General features: G+C 39.9%; 2 protein-coding genes across 3 annotated transcripts in view; one reads left to right on the top strand and one right to left on the bottom strand.

The window, feature by feature from the left end:
• Positions 1-1086: 1086 nt before the first annotated feature.
• On the top strand, positions 1087-5353 carry LOC127512973 (protein FAM163B). The gene is made up of 3 exons (XM_051894373.1): positions 1087-1314; positions 2947-3062; positions 3145-5353. Exons 2-3 carry the CDS (start codon positions 2970-2972, stop codon positions 3595-3597), a joined length of 546 nt encoding a protein of 181 aa, XP_051750333.1. The 5' UTR covers positions 1087-1314; positions 2947-2969; the 3' UTR covers positions 3598-5353.
• A 428-nt stretch (positions 5354-5781) lies between these two features.
• Positions 5782-25723, bottom strand: part of adamtsl2 (ADAMTS-like 2) — a 29217-nt gene continuing 9275 nt past the window's right edge. The window contains exons 9-20 of one of the 2 annotated variants that reach the window (XM_051895760.1): positions 22191-22366; positions 21430-21751; positions 15024-15378; positions 12007-12107; positions 11758-11884; positions 10490-10703; positions 10102-10257; positions 8892-9062; positions 8637-8813; positions 7998-8142; positions 6547-6686; positions 5782-6300 (exon numbers count right to left, since the gene is read on the bottom strand). In XM_051895760.1, coding sequence (XP_051751720.1) covers positions 6565-6686; positions 7998-8142; positions 8637-8813; positions 8892-9062; positions 10102-10257; positions 10490-10703; positions 11758-11884; positions 12007-12107; positions 15024-15378; positions 21430-21751; positions 22191-22366 — 2066 coding nt within the window. In that variant the 3' untranslated portion in view covers positions 5782-6300; positions 6547-6564. Of the gene's footprint in view, positions 6687-7997; positions 8143-8636; positions 8814-8891; positions 9063-10101; positions 10258-10489; positions 10704-11757; positions 11885-12006; positions 12108-15023; positions 15379-21429; positions 21752-22190; positions 22367-25723 lie in introns of both variants that reach the window. The other variant, XM_051895759.1, reaches the window with a different exon arrangement.

Consider the following 25723-nt stretch of genomic DNA (forward strand, 5'->3'; position numbering starts at 1 on the left):
CCTAGGATGGCTTGAGGGTGAGTAAAGCTTGGGGTAATTTTCATTTGAAAGTGAACTAATCCTTTAAGCCAAAGTATGGAGTTCAGTGACAAAAAATGACAGCATCACCAATGTATTATGCATCTGATCAATCTGTTAATTATTTTTGTCTAATTTACAATATCATCAGGTTTTGTCTTTTCATAGACTGATTTGTCATCATGCAACAATATCATTTCTGTGTCTTTACATACATGTGTCTATACAAACTTATACACTTATATTCATGCAATCAGTTTTGTCCAACCTTTCACTCCAAATATTCCAGTGGATGGAAAGGCACGGATGCTCCAGTGGGAATTCTGAGAGCAGCTTTTGACAGAGGAAAAAGAAGTGAGGGAAAAGAGAAAAATAACCTTGCCTTATTCACTGCATCTTTACTTATGAATTTATCATGACCATGTCCGTACAATACACTGGAATCTCAGCCTCCTTTAATATTTGAAGGCTGAATAATTCATATACTAAAATATGGTTTTCTTCACTCTCCAACTATCTCCTCTTAGCAGCACTCAAAGTGGTCCAACAGGAGGAAAGTCAGCGGCAGGAAAGAGTTTAAAGTGGGACTAAAAGTCAGTGAATGTTTGAATGTGTGAGTGTGTGTTTGTCAGAAAGAAAGAGGAAGTACAAGAACTGCACATTTTGCCAAAAAATTAGGTCACTTGCAACTTAAAAATATTAATGAAAAAATAATAAACTGTCATCTACATTTTTCACACTTTGCATCTGGAAGACAACTTGAGGAGCATTTTGCTAGAATCACAAGAATAACACTTAGATCTTATGAGATGCCATACACATTCTCTTTCAAAACTAGCAGAACAGGTAGTATCTTTAGACCAAGAGCCTATTATTCTCAGTCTGCCGCTGTTAGATGAAAGTCCAAATTCATATTTAGAATTGCCACCACTGCAAGCGATATTTACCATATAGGCCTACAAAATACGTACTTTAAATAACGATTTAGTCAGTATCAGTGAAAACGCCGACTTGGCTTCAACTATAGCCTATGAGTGAATGATCGTGTGATCAGTGGGGAGAGGTTGACACACACTGAGATGTGGGACGTGACTCCAGCGGACGCTCATCTCCTCACAGCTCTCAGTGCTCATAAAGTCAACGACTATGTTCAGTGATCTTTTGTCTGATCTATTTATTATAGAAAGTTCATTCCGTCTGGAGATGTGACCTCGTAAAAGCGATTTTGTGGGCAGTTTGTGGGTAAATTCGCCGGATGCGTTGGACAAGTGCCATATGTTCTGTAGATACCATAATGTGAGTATACAATACATCTTCTGAGTTAATGCAGTTTAAGTTGTATTTATATGACATTTATATTTTAAAAATGTAATAATTAGTAGCCTATGTTAGTAATATTCTCATTATGGGTCGCTTGTATGATTATCCTCACAGTAATCGATCAGAAAATCAAGAGATTGTTTATTTACAGGATATGGTATTTAGTTCACATTTAATGGGCTACTTTAAAATGATAAATGAATTGAGTTCATACATTATTGTACTTTGGATAAAGTTGTCACTGTATTTCTTTAATTCTGACTATTAATTATGGCTATAGGCTAGGGTTGTTGCGCAAAATTCATACAGCTTTATTTGTTGTCAGACCTGAGGAACAGATTTTCGCGTTAATGGTGTTACAGTAAAAGTTAAATATTTCTAAATTACCTTAGACATCGTGTGTTGTTGGTTGTTAACTGATGATGACCTTTAGATTTGGTTATATAAAGCTTTGCCAGTGATTTGTGCAAATGGGTGACTAGTTTATTTGGGCTTGAATGAGTCTCTGGCCTGAGGTGAGTCCAAATACTGACATCAAATCTAAAAGTCTTATTGAGGGGCCCTTTCTGATTCACTTGTGTCTAGTTGCACCTTCATTTGCATTTCACATAGACAGAGACAGGATTATTTGTAACAGTAAACAACACTGACTGATTAATTTGTGTTCTAATTATGACTAAATAACCTGAGCTTTGTAAATGTCTTTGGTCTATTACATGCTGTCGTTCCTTAGACATACTGTTGAAAATGTGCAAATGTGCTATTTTGGGAAAAATCATTTAATGCTTCATCGATCAGTTTATTATTCCACTGCTGTAGCATGTGTTTGGATATTTTCCATAATTACTGAATTCATAATCAAAGAGCATGAAATAGGCATCAGATGTACGTGTAATTTCAACAATAGCTATGATTTAATTGAGAGTATGCTTTAGATTCATGAGTAGTACTAGACCAATATGTGCCGATATTTGACCACTGTAAGATTGTAAGATAATTTGTTAGTGAATATATATATATATATATATATATATATATATATAATAAAAATACAGTAAAAACAGCAATATTGTGAAATATTATTGCAGTTTAAAACAACTGTTTTCTATTTTAATATATTTTAAAATGTAATTAATCCCTGTGGTGGCAAAGCTGTATTTTCTGCAGCAATTACTTGAGTCTTCAGTGACATGATCCTTCAGAAATCATTCTAATATGCTAATTTGCTGCTCAGTAAACATTTCTTACTATTTTCACTGATGAAATCAGTTGTGCTGCTTAATATTTTTTAGGAAACCATGATACATTTTCTCCTGATTTTTTTTTTTTAAAGAAGATTTATTTAAATCAGAAATCTTTTGCTAAATAAAAGTATTATTTTCTTTTTAAAAAAGTCACATGGACCCCAAACTTTTGAAAGGTAGTGTGTTTTGACCATAAAAAAATCCATATCAGTCGACCACTAATCCTGTATAAACATGTCAGGTAGCTTATCAAGGATATGTACTGTATATATGTCAGTCTTTGCAATATGCAAGGCAGTATTTTTTGCATCCAAAACATCAATTTTCTTTGTGTCTCTGTTTTTTGTCTTTATGGCATGCCCAGTTTGTTGATGGAGAGGATTTCGAATGACAGCCGGCACAGTGGTCATCACAGGTGGAATTTTAGCAGCAGTCATCTTGCTAACTATTGTCACAGTTTTGTGTTACTGTAGGCTGCAGGTAATCCTCCTCTACTGCTTGTCTCATAAGTACCGCCCTCTTCTCTTACATACTGAGTGTGACATCTCACTCTGCCCATTAGTATTACTGCTGTAAAAGAGAAGAGTCGGAGGAGGGGGAGGAGGAGGCTGACGTTGCCAAGGCATCGCCAAGTCCACCGCGCCAACCGAGTCCACCTGAGAGTCCACTGAGTCTTCAACATTTCCCCGAATACGCGTCCTCCAATCAGCTGCTAATGACTGCAGAGCCTTTTGAGCCCAATGGACCAGTCAGTTATCCTCAGTACACCCCACGCATACCCTACAGGCCGCCCCGCTCATACACTTTCTGCCCCTCCTGCTCGGGCTATCTGCCACTGTACGTGAGTCCACAGGAGGGGCTGCGCAATGGAGGTGGCAGGATCAGCTACAGGACTCTGCAGCAGGAGGAATTAGACCTGCCAATGGATACGCCCAGCTTCCACAAACTCAACCTCATCCGCTCCGTCACCATGCAGGAAGTGCTGACTCATCACAGCGTCAGCACGGATGTGTAGCACCTCGTATTCACCTGAAATATTGTGTGTTTCACATTTGTAATGCTGCTTTCTGTACCCAGTGCTCAATTTTATTCATTTTATTTCATTAGATCCAATATATCTACTTTTGATTGACTGATTGATTGATTGATTAGTTGGTTGGTTGATTTTATTGATTGATTGAAAAAACGGAAAAGGCAATTATCTGCAAGGACATTATCTGTTAAGTTTACTGACATTTCCTTTAACCCATATAAGAAAAGATATAGAACCTTATATAGAACCTTATAGGTTTTATTTCATAAAATTCGATGGCTCAGTGAGGCCTCTATTGCCAGCAAGACAATTAACACTTTCAATGCCCAGAAAGCTACTAAAGACGTATTTAAAACAGTTCATGTGATAAGAATACTTTTTGTGCGCCAAAAAAACAAAATAATGACTTTATTCAACAATATCTTGTGATGGGCGATTTCAAAACACTGCTTCATGAAGTTTCAAAGCTTTGGCTGTTTGATACACGCTCTGAACCACTGATTTGAAATAAAAGATTCGTAAAGCTTCGAAGCTTCATGAAGCAGTGTTTTGAAATCACCCATCACTAGATATTGTTGAATAAAGTCATTATTTAGTTTTTTTTTTTGGCGCACAAAAAGTATTCTTGTCGCTTCATAACATTAAGGTTGAACCACTGTAGTCACATGAACTGTTTTAAATATGTCTTTAGTAGCTTTCTGGGCATTGAAAGTGTTAATTATCTTGCTGTCAATGCAGGCCTCACTGAGCCATCGGATTTTATGAAAAATATCTTAATTTGTGTTCCGAAGATGAACGAAGGTCTTACGGGTGTGGAACGACATGAGGGTGAGTAATTAATGACAGAATTTTCATTTTTGGGTGAACTAACCCTTTAAAGGGTTCTGTTAGGCGAGAACCTTTTTGGTATAAAGAATTCTTTAACAGAACCCTAGGGTTCTATATAGAACCCCACTGAACCTTTTTTTCTAAGAGTGTAAAACACAATACAAAGCGATGCGTAATTCAAAATGTGGGTAAAACACCTGTGAAAAATAAATACAGAAAATTCCCTCCTATTAACACAGTACATTGTGTCCTATTTTTACAGAATTTTCTTAGACTGTGTAATAAAAGCATTTGCTTTATTATTCATACGTTCACTCTTCATATGTAACTAATAGGGCTTTTTATTGGCATGAGAACTGGAGAGTAAAATTTTGATATCTTTGATATTGTTTCACATTTTGTCTATCACGGATATTTACTGCTGTAACGAAATATACGATCAAAAGATATATTAGGTTGGTGTGATTTGGTATGATTAAACTGAAAATGGTGAGGATGTACAGTATATTTAAGTTGTGAAATGATGATATCACCTGCGGTCATAGTTTTACATGTAGGATTGTGAATTTGTGTGTCTGTTTGTGTAATACATTTAATTGACTGACTTTATAATTGTCTGCAATCTCATCTTTGTGTGTAGTGCCACTCACTTTGCATTGATTTTGATCCAAAAGAACTCTGAAGTCACCAGAATAATGATCTGTTGTTGTCTTTTAACTTTTTATTTGTTAATAAATGCAAGATTTGTTAATATTAACAGTAGTTGTGTGAGGGTTTAATGAGCAGTTTTTGAGCTCTCATGATGTGATGAACACATTTAACTGCACATTGTTGGCCAGCAGGAGGCATCAGTTCTTGTGCAGAAAAAAAGGGTCTATCCATACTTTGGTAAATTAAAAACATTAAACGAGAAAAAGTGTGTGTGTGTTTTGTGTTATGTATGACAGCATTTTTGCAGATGTATTTTAATGAATTACTACTGTTTTTGACTCCCCAAAAATGTTGAAATGTTTTGTATTCTTAATCAACTTAGTTTTTACACCAAGGTTATTTTGTTAACTAAAACTAAAACCATAAAAAATCATTACTTGAAATAAATAAAACTGAAATTATATATATATATATATATATATATATATATATATATATATATATATATATATATATATAACTTAATACAACTAAAATGTATTTTAAAAGAAAAAATGACAAAAAACACAACAAAATTACATAAGATTTACCTAAAATTAAAACAGAAACAATAGATTATTCTATAAATAATTCTATTATTTTAAAACCTACATTAAAAATAACAAAAAAACAGCATTTCCTTGGAGTATAATATTTATTATTTAATATTCGGAGAGGTACACAACTGCTTTTCTATAAGAAAGTCAAATGACTAACATTTGATTGTCTTTTGTACTTGAGGTAAGGTAGTATACAATATATGAGGTTTATTGTGTCTTAATGAAACAATATATGAATCAGATACATTTTCAACTATAGCACGTTCAAGTGTCAGGACTCACTCAATGACAAGGATAAAATGACTTGGCTATGTCAAGTTCTGTTAAATCCATTGTCAATTCAAATCAAATGATACAAAAATGAATTAATCGGATACATACATATGAGAGAACCCAATAAAACTACTGCTGTAACCAATAAATTAACATAAGCCTAGGTCTAGCAATAGTTAAACTGGATAAAAGTAGACAGTAGAGCGTAGGAGCCAGCAGTGGCTTGAGGGTCAGCCTGTGTTTGGATGTACAGTACTAAATCAGCCATCTTCAGCCAGAGGTAACATTCAGTATCGACCTCTGCCACTGCCAGAAAATAAATGTCCAATAAAACCTGACGAATAATAAATACTTTTATGACATGCAATATAATCCTCTGAGCATTAATCAAATAATTTAATATTTCCTTACTGTATCCCACAAACACAGGACATTGTCATTAAGTAGGTATCATTTTGTAATACTGGCAGTAATGAAGTTTTTATGGAGCTAGATTAAGCTATAACCAAATACTGATTCTAAGTTCCCTTGCTGCAATCCTCAAAAAAGCACAATGCAGATGACATGAACAGATAAAAACCTGAGCGCTGGAGAGTAGCTAGGAAGCTCGAAGATTACGGCAAGAATGGCAACAGGCCTTGCTGTAATACCAGTGACTGCACAAATTCACCTTCAGAGCCAGCGAGCAGTTGGTGGTGGGACGATCCTGGCAGTTTTCATCTGGAGAAGCAATAAAGCAGTTACAATGCATGTTATTTATGATTTCTTTGGACCTATAGCACATTTTTGGCTATTAAAATGTTTTGGCTATTATTTAAGTGCATATTTAAGGATTAGTTCTGTCATCATTTATCACCTTCATGTCATTCCAAACCTGCATAACATTATAAATATAATCAATTGCAAAAACGGCACATTGATGACATATTACACCAATTATATATTTTATATATATTTAACTATATATTCTATTTTAATATTGTAAGACTGGAAAAACTGGAAGATGCCGAGTCGTCTGGCTTAGAGAAGGACTACTCTGTGTCTGTGAGAAAGCAGAGACTTTTCTGGAAATCAACATTTGAACTCTCTCTTGCAAATTTAGCATTCCCATCTGAAACGTAATCACATTGAGATCACCCCTCACTGTCTCTAAACTCTTAAAAACTTAGGTTTACTAACTAACTAACTAACTTAGGTTAGAGTTTAGAGATACTTTGCTTACTCTGGTGGGTGTGCTCTCTTCACAGGGTCTTTCATGCGAATTGTCTTCTGTCCTCAGGTGTAAACTACCCAGATCTGGGGTCTTGATTAATGCAAATTCCCATTGTTAACTCATGTCTCCTTTGGGGGAGGTTTCTGTTTTGATCTGGTATTTAAGGAAATGCTGCAAAGGGCTCTGGGCACGATTTGTAGTCAGATCAACCCGTAATGCTAAGTGTCTTCCATTTAAGATTTAAATAGAATAATCAAATGTGTAGCTAAACTAATCAACTAAATTCGAGGTCGTGATAAAATGGAGTCAGATAAAAGCAAATTGAAATTAAACTACTTTGCCACACTGAAAAAGACAGAACACGCAGAAAACCTTCACCCGCTCTATTGGAAACCATTGTTGGGCTGACTGGGCGGGCCTTACAAAGTATATATTAAAATGTAATATATTTATATTCTATTTTAATATATTTTAAAATGTAATTTATTCCTGTGATGGCAAAGCTGAATTTTCAGCATCATTACTCCAGTCTTCAGTGTCACATGATCCTCCAGTAATCATTCTAATATGCTGATTTTGAGCTCAAGAAACATTTATTATCAAAGTTGTAAACAGTCATGCTGCTTAATATTTTTGTGGACACTGTGATGCATTTAAATAGAAAGAATTTATTTGAAATAGAAATCTTTTGTTACATTATAATTGTCACTTTTGACCCCATATTCAATATAGATAAATATTTAACTGGAAAAATAACAGTATCAAGATTAACAATGAACAATGAGAAATTTAGCATGAACTGTTTCGTTAAGGCATACCTGGAGGTTCGGTGGGGCAGGGCTGGAGTGCACAGGTCTGTTTGTTAACAGGTTTGGTCAAAGGGTCACATCCACGAACAAGCTCTCTTCCCTGGTAACACTTAACATCTCTCATTCGCACACCAACACCGCAAGTCTTGGTGCACTGAGAAACAGTTGAGTACAAGCAAGAGAAAAGAACAGGGAATTACACTCAAACTTGGGAGCATTCACTGGAGAAGAGAGACTTGAAGAGAAAGTCGCTATCTTAAAACCTAGTAAACGTCTTGTGTCAGAACGCTGTGTCAGAATGTTGATGCTATGGGAATGCTTCTGCGTGATTGCACCTGAAGCCCATGTGGAATCACTCCAATCTCATGACACGGAGAGATTACTGAAAGCACAGAAGCTGACAACGTTTCGCCAATGAGATTGGAGGGATTTCACAATTTACACGTACTTCAGACGCAGTCACGCAGAAGCGTTCCCATACCGTCAGCATTGTGATGCAGCGTTGAGTTCCCTTGAAAGGTAACTCACTTAGCTTACTGTAAATGCCTACATGGCCAGCTGTTCTATTTTCTAGCAATCTGATACTAGTTGTATTTGCTAGTGTTTCAATCTGCCATCATAAATTGAATACACTTTTAATTGTTTCACCTCAGACCATGGTGTTGTGTACCACTTGAAGCAAGGCCTTTCAAAGCAGGTGTCCTCATCTACTGGTTGCTTACTGCTGTCACACTCCTCATCATCATGGATCTGGACCTTTCCACCTGTGATTCCAACACACAGCACTGTCCTTCTCTTCATACCACGCCCGCATGTTGTGTTGCACTGGAAGCAAGAAGACAATGATTACCGGAGAAATATTAAAACATAATTTTTTTCCACAGCAAAAGCATAAATCCTCACCCTCTCCCAGTCTTGAGCCAGCCAATGTTGAGGGCATTCATTGTCTCCACAGGGGTGAATGGCCAAAGGTTTGTTTTCAGGTGAGCATTGAGACTCAGGTACCACTCGTCCCTCTGGTGTTTTGCAGTACACATGCCGCACCGTTTTTCCATGCCCACAGATGCCTGAACACTGAGTAAAAATGAAATATGAACATTTTTAAAATTTGAAACATTAAATGTCTTGCAATCGCATCCAATCAAATCACATTTAAAGGGATAGTTCACACAAAAATAAAATTTCTGTCATCATTTACTCACCCTCATGTCATTCTAATCATTTTATTATTTGGAGAAAAATATCTTCTTTTTTTTTCTTTTCTTTTCTTTTTTTTTTTTCCCCATACGATGGAAGTACAATTGGCTTCAATGTTGATTGCTTTCCAAAATTCTTCAAATTATCTTCCTTTGGAGTTCCGCAGAAGAAATAAAAATGGGTTTGAAATGACATGAAGGTTTGTAAATGATGACAAAATTTGAACTATCCCTTTAAGTTATGTTGAGAAGGATTTTGGACCAATGAGATTCATGATTTGGATGGTGTAAGCTCCACTCGCATCACTGTTAATTAGCATAAAGTTAAACTCTGCTCAACTTTCTCATATCGCCAGCAGTTGCTGTCGCTCATCACCTCAAATCGCCAACTCTCTAGAAAATGAATGAGTTCTTGTCACTGTACTGCTTCAAATCAATGTCAGTTTGAATGCCCCTTGTTACTTTATGGACCCTTTTCATATTTCACATTTCATCATAGTTGGGTAAATTCTATAACGGGGAACAGAAACTACAACAAATCTAATTTTTGCATTATCATTTGTCTCAATAGCAAAATAAAAATTCCACAATAGCATTTCTATGACCTTCCAAAATAGGAAAAAAATATTGAGAGGTGGTCAGAAGAAGGAAAGATGTCAAATTTGCTGTCACTGTATTAGAAACACAACAGTAGTTTGATGCCAAGGTAATAAAACACAAAGTACAGTGTTATAAATGTACATAATTTTAAAAAATGAATATATAAAAAACTTTGCTAGATTTACAATGTTAATAATGGTGGAAACGTGGCATCACAATCTGTTTCATTAATGTGCTTGATTAAAACACAGTTTTAAATCATTTTTTAAACTGTCAAACATAATGTGTGTGCATTTCAACTCTTGACAGTGTCTCACCGGTCCCCACTCAGACACTGTCCACTGGCGCTCACAGGGAGGGCCAGTGCAGTTTTTGGTAGATGCTGGGCGAGTTGTCTCATCACATGCATGAATCTCATCCGAGCATCTGACCTCTCGAGTAACCAGACTCTTGCGACCGCATTTAGCTGGGCACTGCAAAACAAACAAAACAAGGCTCTCTTTGGTATTCTAGTTTGATAACATTGACATTGTCCAAACATTTCAGTTTTCAGTTTGCTATTCATATAAATTGATCTTGTTTAAATGATTTTTAGAAATTTTTACTGGCCAAGACAAAAATACTGAATAATTTATTTACTTATTCATTTATTTACAGTGTATGGAGGTTATAATGGAGGATTAAGTAAAAGAGCTCTTAACCTACCTCAGACCACTCAGCTACTTCCCACTGAGGGCCACAAGTAGGGCTTTTACAGGACCGGCGCTCTGGGGGGCGCTCTAGCTGTGCCTCTGTACAGAGGTCACTGTACACTGAGCTGTCTAGGCCGGGAGCCAGCATCTTCCAGCAACGCACAAGGCGAAACTGGAAACCTTCTCCACAGGTCCGAGAACACTCACTCCAGCTGCTTGCCTCCCATCTAGACATAAAACGCACAGTAAGAGTTTTGTGTCAAGTAACACTTTTTATGAGACATAATAAAATTGCAATTAGTATGACATAAGGGTGAGTAAATGATGACAGAATTTTCATTTTTGGGAATTTTTCATTTTTTTCATTTTTTTGTTTTTTTTTTCCTTTTCTTGTCTTTGCTACATTGCACATGAAGTGAGGGGAAAAAAAAGACAAGATATTGTGAACACAAATTAAAGGATTAGTTGACTTTCAAATGAAAATTACCCCAAGCTTTATTCACCCTCAAGCCATCCTAGGTGTATATGGCTTTCTTAATTCTTAATTCTGTCATCCTTCACACACCTTCATGTTGTTCCAAACCCATAAGACTTTGGTTAATCTGTGAAACACAAATTAAGATATTTTTTAATGAAACCTGAGAGGTTTCTGTCCCTTCTTTGAAAGTCTGGGTAACCAAAACTTACAAGATCCATAAAGCTAATAAAGGCACCATAAAATAAATCCATACATATAATCCATTACATGTAAAAATACATACATAGAGTGCATCACATATGGCAAACGTGTGTGTATCACGTGTGTGTCACTCTGGAACAAATCTCATTGATTCTTGGGCATCACACATGCACGTTTGAGCTTCCGTGTTTACCATATGTGATGTGCTCTATGTATGTGTCAATCATTACTTAGATGTAAATTAAAGACTAAATTAAATCTGTTCATCATAGAAAGTGATTGAATCTCTTCACAAAACTTTGAATTAAACAGCTTGTTTCATACGGATTAATTTTATGATGCCTTTATGACCTTTTTCGTTACCTGGACTTTCAATGGACAGAGACCTCTCAGGTTTCATTAAATCTTAATTTGTGTTTCGTAGATTTACCAACGTCTTATGGATTTGGAATGACATAAGGGTGAATGAATGATGACAGAATTTTCATTTTTGGTTGAACTATCCCTTTAATTAGTAACAAAATGTATTGTTTTTGATGCATGTCATGTGCGGTGCTCCGTACGTTCCCCCTGCATTTCTGTGACAATTGCAGCATGCGCACCTGGGCTGGCATTCTCTGCCAATGCAGAAATCATGAACTGGCTCTGGTCGAGTCAAAGCATCACAATAAACATCATCCACCTCAATGCCATCATACCGCACACACATGGCAAGTGATTTCGACACACCTATTTGAGAAAGAGCATTGTATAAAACAAACCTCCGAACATAAACAAACATCAGGATCATCAGGAATGCTTATGTGTGGATACTTGTGGCCACCGGGACTAAGTTATAATGCCTTGATTACCTATTGAGCATGTCATACTGCAAGGCTCCTGTGAGGACAACTTCCACCGGTACATGTCAGCAGCGCTCAGTTTGTTCTTCTGAAGGAGCCTTTGGTTGTTTCTGTGATAAAGAAAACAGCATCTCAGACTAGGCCACGGTTCAGCCACCTGCACTGCATATTAGGCAGAGCATTCACGTTTGTTGATGCCGAGACACCAACTGACACTCCAGTCATAAAACCACTAACATTTTTACCATTCCTGGTCACACTCATTACCTTAATGTCAAGGCTGGAAAACAGTGCATTCCCTCAACTAGACAGGAGCCAATAAAATTTGTTCCTCGTGATAAATTCCTGGGATTTATCTGATGCGACAAGCGTAGTCTGTACCCGAGTGATCTATGGCACTTTTTTCCACAAATAACAAAACATCTTGAATTATGTTTCTCAGAAAGTCCATCATCCTTACATTCAGCCTTCTTTTCTTCTCCCCACCTGGAATCTTTCTCTTCTCCTTCAGATACGAGTAAGGGCATTTCATGAGATGTTCTTTATGATCTCTGGCAGAGGGGCTGGTAAAGCAGTGTTTGGACACAGCGGAGGGAACCCAGCATGAATTATAAATATGATGGAATGCAATCCCGCCAGCCTCTGCTTGGCCGTCTCCCCTCGGCACTCTATGAATGTCTCCAAGAACGTTAACAAAAAACCAAGCCAGAGCTTGAGTCTGCAGCACATTCCATTCACCCATGAGCAGGGCTGTCCCACACAAGCCTAGGACCTTACATTTGAAATTGCCAAAAGAGCCAACTGATAAAGATACCCGCTGCTTCATTGTATGGAAGACCTTGGCATGATCTTGAGATTGCTAGCATCATGCTTGACCAGCTATTGAGCTGATTAAATTGATAATGCCCCTCCCATTAACACAACTGACTAGTAAGTAGTAAATCATCTTTCATGTCTGTTATGTAACTAAAGACTATTGGCTATTAAAATAAATAAATAAATTTTATAATAATTATTAGAATTATTAAAATATTCTATAAAAAGAATTATTATAAAATACACTACTGTTCAAATGTTTGGCATCTGTAGGATTTTTCATTATTATTTGAAATAAATTAATACCAAATAATTAATATCAAGGTAAAAACATTTATAATGTACAAAAGATTTCTATTTTTAAAAAAAAATGCTGTTTCTAAACTTTATAATATGAAAAATATACCACAGTTTCCAGAAAAATATTAAGCAACATAAATGTTTTCAGTTTTGATAATAATAAGAAATATTTCTTAAAAACAAAATCAGCATATTAGAATGATTACTGGAGGATCATGTGACACTGAAGACAGGAATAATGGCTGCTGGAAATTCAGCTTTGCCATGACAGGAACAAATTACATTTTAAAATACACCGTGTGCAGAATTATTTTCTGATCATATTTTTTTTCCAAGCACATTTTACCAATTCCAAACAACATCAATCTTAATAACTACTATTAAATTTGTATTTAATCATTTATAAGTGATATATAATTGATCATGAAGGCTGGGAGTGAAAAACACCTTATATTCAGGTGTGCATAATTATTAGGTACGTTTTCTTTCACAGATAAAATGAGCCAAAAAAGAGATTCAACTCAGACTGAAAAGTCAAAAATTATTAAATGCCCACGAGAACACTAATGCAATACTAGAAATTGCAAAGTTAAGGGATGACCATTGGACAGTGAAATGCTCATTGAGTCAGCAGGGTCAGACAAAAACAGGTGGAGAAGAAAAGACACGTTAGCCACAAAATAATTAAGAATTAAGGCGAAGAATTAAGTGTGAAACCATCAGAAACCCTTTAGTCTCCAGCACCACCATTTTCCAGAACTGCAACCTATACCTGGAGTCTCCAGAAGTGCAAGGTGTCAGGATCTCAGAGACTTAGGTTAGGTAAAGAATACTAAAAAATGACCCCCACTTAATAAGAATCACATAATGAAGTGAAGTAAAATACATGAATACTGGTTTTTATAGGCTTTATAGACAGATTGAGAGTGACTCTCAGCAAGTTTTGGAAGATCATTTTTAGTCCATCTCTGCAAGATGGACTTTTCAGGATAGGAGATGGATTAAAAAAGAACTCCCAAAACTTGCTGCCAGATTCTGGAAGATAAATTCTTCGAACAGTTGTACAAGAGGATGTGGTGCTGGTCCTTCAAGAGTCACTCTTAATCTGTCTGTCTATAAAGCCAAAACCAGTATTAATGTATTTTACTACACTTCAGCTTGTGATTCTTATTAAGTGGGAATCATTTTTTAGTATTGTTTACCTAACCTAAGTCTCTGAGATCCTGACACCTTACACTTCTGGAGACTCACTTCTGCAGTTCTGGAAAATGGAGGTGCTGGAGACTAAAAGGGTTCCTAATGGTTTCACACTTAATTCTTCACCTTAATTCTTAATTATTTTGCAGTTAACATGTGTCTTTTCTTCTCCACCTGTTTTTGTCTGACCCTGCTGACCCAATGAGCATTTCACTGTCCAATGGTCATGCCTTAACTGCAATTTCTAGTATTGCATTAGTACTGCATCCTTCTCGTGGGCATTTAATAATTTTTGACTTTTCAGTCTGAGTTAAATCTCTTTTTTGGCTCATTTTATCTTTAAAAAAAAAAAAACCTGCCTAATAATTATGCACACCTGAATATAAGGCGTTTTTCACTTCCAGCCTTCATGAACAATTATATATCACTTATAAATGATTAAATACAAAATTAATAGTTATTAAGATTGATGTGGTTTGGAATTGGTAAAATGTGCTTGGAAAAAAAATATGATCAGAAAATCAACTTGCCTAATAATTCTGCACACGGTGTGTATTAAAAATAGAAAACAATTATTTTAAAGGGTAAAATATTTCACAAAAATACTGTGTTTGCTGTATTATTCACCAAATAAATGCTGTCTTGATAAGCATAAGACACTTATGCTTAGCAGCCCCAAAGCTTTGAACCATAGTATGCATAATCATATTTACCTGGTGCGATTGCTGCGATTGCGTAAAATGGTAGTAAGAGTTCTGTTTGGGAGCAGGAAGTCCCCCGTGTCATTTCGTCGGTGCCCGAGGGTGAACTCAAGCAGTGAGCCATTAAGACCCGCATTCTCAAGACTGCTGTAGTCTAACTCCAGTGGGCCTGCTTCAGAGGACAAGCCATCTCTATGAGTAAGAAGCTGATTGGTTGAGATGTTTGCAAGAACACCGTCTGAGCCAACTCGTTCTCCCAGCAACACTCTCCAGATGAGATTTTCAGAGTTTGTCATGTCCTCTGCAGGTCTGCTGACTGGTGCAACACCAGGGGCTCCTACTTCACTGGGCCAGCTACAGTTCCACTCTTTTAAAACAAGAAGAAAGACTGATTCATTAAGGAAAGGAGGGCTTCATTTTAATTGAAGGCTGAATTAATTTAGCTTGAAGGCTCAACCTGTTAAGGAACAACTAAAAAAATAGATCTAAAAATCTTGGTCAGTGCCAACCCAAAACACAAGTCTGGGTTTTAAACGGATCACTGCATTTATTACTGCATTCAAAAACAACTAATTTGAGAGGATCATTGCCAGTTGCCAAGTTTTAGTTGTGAATGCTCTATATAGAAAGGAAATTCAAAGAGTAGTGTGGTATCAAAGACTATAATGCAAGGCACAACCTTCATCAGGACACCCAACCTCATTTATAATTATCAATGTCAAACCAACAGCAAACACAAATGTCTATAATTCTCATTTTAGCAAAGGGAAATGTCAGGTCTCTCTGAATTTTTCATCCTCTCTAGCTAATCTTTGTTGCATGTTATGCATTATAAAGGACACCATAGGGCCGACAGAAAGAGGCCTTTTAACTCACTGATGATTGCCCAGTGAACCATGTACCCTTTCTGTCTAGTCCATCCTCCAGACATAGTGAAAGCATCACTCCTGTGCATGAATCTCAAGAGGTGAGGCTGATGGGTCATTTTAAAGATACTTTTTTTTAATAAAAACATCACAGTAATCTTTATTTGGGGTCCATTATTTAATTTGTGCAACAGGTATAAATAAATGCAATAGGGTGTGACGGGTGAAGATGCCCCCTCAGGAAACATGCATTTACTGCTAAATTGTACTTATTTAGAGTATTTAATGTATTTAGAGATGAGCTCAGGATGATGATACATATTGTCTCATCTTATGACTGCATGTGTGAAATCAGTCCAATTTCATGGCGAGACAGTGCATGACGTCATGACTAGGAAGCTATTAAACGCACCCGGACCAAACAATGTCAGCTTCTGATTGGCCGAAGCAAGTCGATCACGGGCATGCAGGAAGTATGGCAGGGCAACACAGCGTCTTGTTCCCTTCTCAGGGAACCATGTATACAGTCTTAACCGGAAATGTTCCCTTTTGAGGGAACTTACGCTGTGTTGGAAATAGCAACACTATGGGAACAAGATTACCCACTCCGCTGTACTGACAAGAGCCTGTCTAGTGTGAATCCTGCCAACACTTTGGACATGAGACATGAGCGCCTGGGGTGTGGAATCCAAATCCAGGGCCCAGTTGTTCAAAAGATTAGATTAGATTTTGGCTATCGGATTGGATCAAAACTTGAAAATCGGAAGAAAGGAAGAAAGGATTCTGAAATCAGAAAATCCAGTCTTGGTTTTGATCTGATAAAATCATCAGTTTGTGTTGTTCAAAACTTTTTAGTAAGATTGGGATGCCTTTGACCCAGAAAATCTGGATTATACTGAACCATCAGAAGGGTGTATATGTACAAAAATATGTTTATTTTACTTTTGATTAGTTTAACTGTTAAAGTAATAAATTAGAAGTAGGAATTTGGCTACATATTTAGCCTTTCGGTAACCTATTGTAAAGTAAAAAAGAGATTTGTTTTTTATCTCTGTTTGTAATTCTGATCCAGATTAAAGGCCCACTGAAGTGCTTTGGAACACATTATTCATTGTGTTGACGTAATTTCAACTGAAACAGGAAGACGGGGCGGAGGACGGGGCGGAGCATATAGAACAGCTCTGCCCCTTTTAAAAAAATAGCCAATAGCGTTTCATTTATCAGCTCGGCCAGAGTCGGTAATGCTTTAGTTTCCTTCTAAACTCTAACCGTTTCTCCTCCTAATCTCATCTATATCATTTTAAAATATAGCATTCTGTGCAGAATTCAAATGGGTCCGATACGTTTTGTGGTCTGTGCATATGATCCGCTCTGTCTCTGGACCAGAGCAGACAGTGCTCGCGCTGCAGCGGTTCACGTGACACTAACGCGAAAACGGACTTCATTCGCATCAATGGAAAGCATATTTACACTGTCTGAATCGTTCCCTATCCTCTATATAGTGCACTATGTGCCATTCACCATATAGCAACTAGTAAATGTGTGAACAAATGACCGATTTCAGCCACAGCTTCAGCATCTGCTTATAGTGTAGGAGGGGGCAGGACTTCAGATTCTAGAGAGCATTTAATTGGACAGAAGATTTGATGAGAAGCTGAAGTCCACAGTAATGTCATGAAAATCCATGATCCATTTTAGTGGAAGTGAGAGACTGTGAGTTTTGAATTCTTATATCTCCTAAATGTGAATTTTGTCATTATTTTGTAGCATACCAGCTTATTCATAACCTTAAGGCTAACATATTCATACTAAAAGCTAAAAAACTTAAATTTTGATTTCAGGGGGACTTAAAACTTTTTGAAATACTTGCCCCAGGTTGTAAAATCGTAGAGGACCAGCCCACCACATCACATACATATTGTAGTGAAACTTCAGACCATAGAGCTTTAGAGGCCACCATACACCTAGAAGAGTGTGCATTGACAGCCATAGGTAAAGGCTGACTGCACGCCTCATACGCAAGAGAGATAGCCTCGAATATCCACATGCTTATTGCTGGAGAACCTTTTTTTTTGGCGGGCAAACTAAAACAGACAAACAGCTGATTGGATTTCCTCCACAGGGCAGCTCTGTGGACATAATCACCCAGTGCTCTGGACACAACCGATTCAGCTTCTCCTGGTCTGACGTCTGATATGGAGGAGGAGAAAAGGCTTGCAAGATTATAGATCGTGCAACATTGGTTAGAACCTTAGGCATGTAACCCGGTCTAGGGTGCAAAAAGGCTTTAACCATGCTGGGAGCAAGCTCTAAACATGAAGGGGGACCGACAGAGCCTGAAGATCTCCTATGTTCTTAAGAGATGAGATAGCCAAAAGGAAGACTGTTTTTAGAGTCAGATATTTTTCTAAGACAGACTCAATAGGCTGGAAGAGTGCCATGGAAAGACCTTAACCCAAGCCGGAACCTTTGCATGGCTTGCAGGCCTCAGCCCCAAAGCACCATGAAGAAAATGATATACCAGTGGGTTTCTCCCCAATGACTCACCATCCAAAGGTGCATGGTAAGCAGCTATGGCTGCCACATAGACCTTCAGAGTGGAGGGGGATAGCCCATCGCTGTACCAATCGGGCAGTTAACTGGATCTGACTGGCGATTCCTGCACAATGAAGTGAAAAATCTCCACTTCAAGGCATAAAGTTTCCTTGGGGAGGAAGCTCTAGAATTATGGATGGTCTCAACAACTTCGGTTGAGAGACCAGCATTCAGAAGTTGGTCCCCCTCAGAAGACAGAAGTGCCTGCATCATCATCAATCCCACACCCAGAAAAGTGGTCCACTGTAATGGAGAAAGCACACTCTTCTTGGTGTTCAGCTTTAACCCCCAAATCCTTCATATAGATGAAGACGACATCTCAATGCCAAACTGCCATATGCTCTAACTGAGCCAGAATCAACCAATCGTCAATATAATCGGGTATGCGGATGCCCTCGAGTTGCACCAGAGCCAGAGCTGCATCCACACACTTTGTGAAAGTGCGGTGTGTATATGCTAGACCAAAAGGAAGAATCTGAGACTGGTAAGCTTTGCAAAAAAGCAAACCTGAGGAACTTCCTGTGCTGTGGAAGGATGGATACATGGAAGTATCCTTGAGGTCTATCGTGATTCGTAACAAACCAGTTCTCAGATCTGATTTGAGTCATGAGTAGTTTCAACATTTTAAACTTGAACTTTTTTCAAAGTACGATTCAGTGCAAATCTAGAATTGAACACAACCCCCCCATCCTTTTTTGGAACTATGAAATAATGTCTGTAGAAAGTGGATTCTCTTTCGGGAGGAGTTCTCTATGGCATTCTTCCCCAAAAGAGATTTGACTTCTTGTTCCATTACCAGAGCCTGCTTGGGGTCTACCATTGTGGTCAAGATCCTGTTGAATCGAGGCGGACGAGAACCAAACTAGCCTTTTTCTATAGTTTGCAAGACCCACTGAAACAAATTTGGCAGAAGTTTCCACGCTGCCAGATAGTCTACTAAAGGAACTAGCCTCTCAAAACTGGTCTCTAGTATATTTTGAGTAGTCATCTCAGCACCCTGAAGAGGATGACTGGCAGGGAACAACAAAACTGGCTTCTCAGTCACCCTGCCCGGAGGGAGTGAGTCTCTCAGTGGTGCAACATCTGGACACTGAGAAATTATCTTGTTGGAAACTGCTGCGCTCCAAAGCACCTGAAGTGGCGGTGTTGACAGAACAGGGAAGCAGAAGGGAAGGGAAAAGGACACCATATGATGAGGTGTAAGCCATTTCCCCCCGGAGGTGCCTGCCCTCAGAGGATGGACACCACTGGCGTCAGAACCTCTTAGCCTTCTTGGAAATAAAGACGGTCCGCAAATCCACCCTACCCCTTGAAGGCCTCGGCTGAGAGTGTTGCCCCGACCCCCGTTCTCTGTAATGCCCTCACTTTCTTTCTCGCCTCCTGAATCCTCTCAACAACTGAGGTGACAGCATTGCCGAAGAGGCCAGGAGGAGACAGCAGAGCATCCAGGCGTCATCTCCTTAGTAGGCCGGAGAGATAAATGCAACTGCCTGCAGGCCCACCCCCTTGCCTTCATCCTGGTCTTTCAGCAGGTCAACCTGGTATGCTTGCAAGATAGCCACAGTGTGCAAACATGCACTCGCCTGACTTGCTGCCATGTATGCCTTACCCACCAAGGCCAAATTTGTTCTGTATGGCCTGGTGGGTAATGTCGGGGCCTTGAGGGACAATGCAGTGTTGGGGGAGAGATAGCTTGCAAGCATCTGCTCCACCTTAGGCATCGCCCTACACCTACTTTTTCAACCTTATAATCGATGAATAGTTGGAGACATGGGGGCTGAAGACAAGAGCAGAGAATGGTTTCCTCCACAATCTTGACACCTCAGTGTGGATATCAGGAAATAAGGGCAGGCCCCAACGTGGAGGTTGCACTTTGCTAGGCAGGAAGCTCTCATCAAGTTTGCTTTGAGGACGAGCGCCCTGCCTCTCGGCCAGCCAGTTGATTTTTAACTTTGCCACAGCAATGAGTGACAACCTCCAGCAGCTCCTCATATGCAGAAGAGTGAGGTGACGAGTCTTCAAACTCTCCTGCCTCAATGATGAGCACATCCACCTCCTAAAAGCTGCAGCACCGAGCCTTCACTCGGGGAGGAAGAAACCCCTGAGCGTCCTTCCGACACCTGAGAGATGGCACTAGATTTAGTGGGTGAGGGCAGAGAAAAGGTAGTGCCCATCTCTAATCCCTCTGCTAGATCCATCTGCGTGCTGTGGCCATCTGCATAAGACATAAAGATCACACAGCGCACTTGCTGAAGGCACAAAAGCAGACATTGTTTGGTCCATGTGCGCTTTGTAGCTTCCTGGTTGTGACGTCACATGCTATGGGATGACGTCCCACCATGCCATTGGACTGATTTCACACGTGCTTCAAGATGCAAAATGTTTTCAAGTTATGTTCCCATAGCGTTGGTACTTCTGACGCAGCATGAGTTCCCTCGAAAGGGAATTTATTATATTTTTAAAGGGAAATAAGTGTATACATTTGTTAATTTATTTATATCACAAAACTGAAAATCACGGGCATCTTGCCCCATAACATTTTAATGATTTATTTAAAAAACAAAAAATATCATTCATGTAAAATACAAAATCAAATATTCTATGTAAATACATTTTGAGAATGTAGTTGATGAATTGAATAATAAGACATTTGACACATATTAAGTTTTAGTAGTTTTTTTAAAAACAACACTTTTTCTAAAAAAGGATGCATTAAAATCATCAAAAGTGACAGTAAAACGTTTATGATGCTACAAAAAGATCGCTATTTTAAATAAATGCTGTAAAATAATAAAATAATAAAATATTCTAAAATATATAAATATAAAAAAATAATTACAAAATAAAAACCCAATATAATAGAATATATATAAAACACATTTAATACAATCTCAAATTTGATTCCTCATTAAGGTAAGAAATGTATAGGCAAATACGGAGTAAATTATTATATTTACCTGTATACTGGACTGGTGGGTTGGCATCCAGTTCACAATCAATGTTAGCCGTCTTGTACACTTCATTGGTTTCCTGGCCAGGCTTTTGTCCTTCCACAGCCCTGGGCCCAGTGGTCTGAACCTGGTTCCCCTCCATCTCAGGAACTGCCTTATCATACACGCTCTCATTATGATGTAAAACACTCCCAATTTCTACGGAAACCAGACTGGATCCTCCTTGAGGGCCTGTGTAAATGGGGGGCTGGGAGACAGAAGCCATAGAGTCCCTCATCACCGTGTACTCATAGGTAATGTAAGGATTTTGGCCATTTTGGTTCCAGACCTTTAAGGGAACAGACAGAGCAGACATGTCCAACAAATAAGAGACGATTAATACAAATATGTTATGATAATATCCCATTTTACACTTTCAGGAAACAATATATAAATATTCTGGACTAAATGCTGTTCTGTTGCACAGAATCATGCTCTCTTTGGCAATAAAAGGGTACTGCGGTTAAAAAAAAATGTCCATAATGTCCAAAGACATTTCTGAATACAAAATTTCTCTTTTTGAAATACTGCATCATCCCACAAACATCCCATAAACCCATATTAAAGTGAAATAGTAATTCCTCCTGGGACAATGTATCAGAATATTACCATTTATGCAGAGTGAACCATTAGACCTTTGGCCTGCACAAAGTCGAAGCCATTGTTAGCCAGCCAGTGAGATTACCCATGAGCCCTTGGCGGCGAAGGGAGGACCACGGCTACAGTACCAGAACATTGATGGGCTGATCGATGGGCCCTTTAGCCACGATGTACTCGATCCCCGTCTCATACACATCTGTAGGCCGCCGGTATTTGAAAATGGTCCCTGCTGCATGGAAGTTCTGTGGGGTGTCCACTTTATATGCACCGTTGAAGAAAAAGTTCCCTGCTTGGTCAGTCACAGCTGGAAAATAACAAGGGTGAACTATAGTGATGGCAAGATTAGATCATTCTATTGACCTTCTCATTCAATCTTATTAAGCAAAATGAATGAATCTTTATTCAAGTAATTTTGTTCAATTGACTGAAGTTAAATACAAAGTTCTGTCATGAAACTCTAGATGGCACAGGCTAATAGGTCTTTAACTCAACCTGCTTGCAATCACATCATTCTCTATAGGGCACAGCTGTTTGGTTCCTGCTGTGTCAGTAGCCAATGAGCTCACGTGCGCAACCTTCAAATACTTGGTCAGCATTTGCGTAGCATTGTGCAGAGCACTTTCAGATACCCTCCACCTTACCCAGCTCTACCTTTATAGATCTGCTACAGGTAATTCATGTAAACTATATTGTGCACCAGCAGCATGTCTTACTTGCTCACAGCAGCATGTTGAGTATGTATTGGCAGTAGCAAGTCTCGTACTCAGACACTCAGAGAGTTGTCATGACAGAAAATGTTATATATTCAATATATGTGTGTGTGTGTGTGTGTGTGTATATATATATATATATATAGCCAAAAGTATTGGGACACCCCTCCAAATCATTGAATTCAGGTGTTCCAATCACTTCCATGGCCAAAAATGTATAAAATCAAGCACCTAGGCATGCAGACTGCTTCTACAAACATTTGTGAAAGAATGGGTCGCTCTCAGGAGCTCACTGAATTCAAGCGTGGTACCGTGATAGGTTGCCACCTGTGTAATAAATCCATTCGTGAAATTTCCTCACTACTAAATATTCCACGGTCAACTGTTAGTGGTATCATAACAAAGTGAAAGCAATTGGGAACAACAGCAACTCAGCCACGAAGTGGTAGGCCACGTAAAATCACAGAGCGGGGTCAGCGCATGCTGAGGCGCACAGTGCGCAGAAGTCACCAACTTTCTGCAGAGTCAATAGCTACAGACCTCCAAACTTCATGTGGCCTTCAGATTAGCTCAAGAACAGTGTGTAGAGAGCTTCATGGAATAGGTTTCCATGGCCGAGCAGCTGCATCCAAGCCTTACATCACCAAGTGCAATGCAAAGCGTCGGATACAGTGGTGTAAAACACGCCGCCACTGGACTCTAGAGCAGTGGAGACGTGTTCTTTGGAGTGAATCATGCTTCTCTGTCTGGCAATCCGATGGACGAGTCTGGGTTTGGCAGTTGCCAGGAGAACGGTACTTGCCTGACTGCATTGTGCCAAGTGTAAAGTTTGGTGGAGGGGGAATTATGGTGTGGGGATGTTTTTCAGGGGTTGGGCTTGGCCCCTTAGTTCCAGTGAAAGGAACTCTTAATGCTTCAGCATACCAAGACATTTTGGACAATTTCACGCTCCCAACTTTGTGGGAACAGTTTGGGGATGGCCCCTTCCTGTTCCAACATGACTGCGCACCAGTGTGCCACTGTGCACAAAGCAAGGTCCATAAAGACATGAATGTGTCACGGTGCACTAAGACTTGAAAGTAAGATCCGGAACAAAGGGTTATGGGAGATGGAGTCCTAAGAGGGAGGTGGACTGGAGAAGGACCAGTGCGGGGAAGGCTGCCACCACAGCAGCGCAAACGGGCTTGAAGGACCCCACGGCAAAGCAGATGACCACCACAGCAGTGCAGACAGGTTTGAAGATCCCCACGGTGGCGCAGACGACCACCACAGCAGTACAGACGGACTTGAGGATCCCCACGGTGGCGCAGACGAGCACAACAGCAGTGCAGAAAGGCTTGAAGATCCCCACAGTGGCGCAGATGACCACCACAGCAGTACAGACGGGCTTGAGGATCCCCACGGTGGCGCAGACGACCACCACAGCAGTGCAGACAAGCTTGATCCCCATGGTGGCGCAGACGACCACCACAGCAGTGCAGACGGGCTTGAATATCCCCACAGTGGAGCAGAGGACCACCACAGCCGTGCAGACAAACTTATAGACCTCCACGGTGGTGCAGACGACCACCACAGCAGTGCAGATGGGCTTGAAGATCCCCACAGTGGAGCAGATGACCATCACAGTCGTGCAGATGGTCTTGTAGACCTCCACGGTGGAGCAGACGACCACCACTGCAGTGTAGACATGCTTGAAGACCACCATGGTGGATCAGGTGGATCTAGAGGCCAACACAGCTGACTAGGCAAAACTGAAACATAAGGCACAGAGAAGTTAGGGGTGGCCACTAGGGCCGTAACAGAGTGAACTCCAGTGACATGGTCGTATTGAGGCAGGCAAACAGTTCAGGAATGACCTCTATGGTTGTGTCGAGACAGACAGGAAACTCAGGAACCACCCTCGTGGTCATATCAGGGCTGACAGGGGACAGGGGGCAGGGGACTGTTCGGGACGGCCTCTGTAGTTGTATTAGGGCTGACAGAGAACTCAGGGTCGACCTCCTTGGTCGCAACAGAGCAGATAGGGAACTCAAGGACGATCTCTGTGGTTGTATCAGGGCAGACAGGGAACTCAGGGACGACCTCCTTGGTCGTCTCAAGGCAAACAGGGAACTCAGGGACGACCTCCTTGGTCGTATCAAGGCAGACAAGGAACTCAGGGACGACCTCCTTGGTCGTATCAAGACAAACAGGGAACGCAGGGACTGAAGGCTCAGGCGTGGCAACCATCTTGGCTGAAGGCTCAGGTGTGGCAACTATTTTGGCTGAGGGCTCAGGCATGGCAACCATCTCAACTGAGGGCTCAGGCGTGGCAACTATCTCGGCTTAGGGCTCTGGAGTAGACTCATGGACTAGAGCAGGTTCTGGAGTAGTCTCACGGGCTGGATCGAGCTCTGAAGCAGACTTATTGACTGGAGCAGGCGCTGGAACGGACTCACTGGCTGGAGCAGACTCACAGGCTGGAGCAGGCTCTGAAGCGGACTCATTGGCTAGAGTGGGCTCTGAAGTAGAGTCTTGGACAGAAGCAGATTTGGTTAGAGTGGACTCTGGAGCGGACACACGGGTTGGAGCGGGCTCTGGAGCGTAATCACAGGCTGGAGCAGTCACTGGAGGTATCCAAACCATCCCGTTCTTGCGGAGGTACAGGTAACTGGAGAAATTCCAGAAGTTTAAGTTCTTTACCAGCTCCATCTCCCACTGCAGCAGAGGTTCATCCAAACAATGGTTGAAGACGTTCTTGAGGACCGCATCAGGATAATTATACCTCTCCGGCCTGGACCAAAACTTCTGGGTGAAAGCCCGCACCTCCACTGAACAAGTGTATTCAGACCTCGAGGACAGGCCTGACCTTCCCGAGCACCAGCAGATGGCCGGATTCTCCTGCTGCTGGACCTAAACATGATCAAGGTTTTTTGTCACGGTGCTCTGAGACTTGAAAGTAAGATCCAATT

The sequence above is a fragment of the Ctenopharyngodon idella genome, chromosome 5, assembly GCF_019924925.1.
Source record: "Ctenopharyngodon idella isolate HZGC_01 chromosome 5, HZGC01, whole genome shotgun sequence".
In the NCBI taxonomy this organism is placed as follows: Eukaryota; Metazoa; Chordata; class Actinopteri; order Cypriniformes; family Xenocyprididae; genus Ctenopharyngodon; species Ctenopharyngodon idella.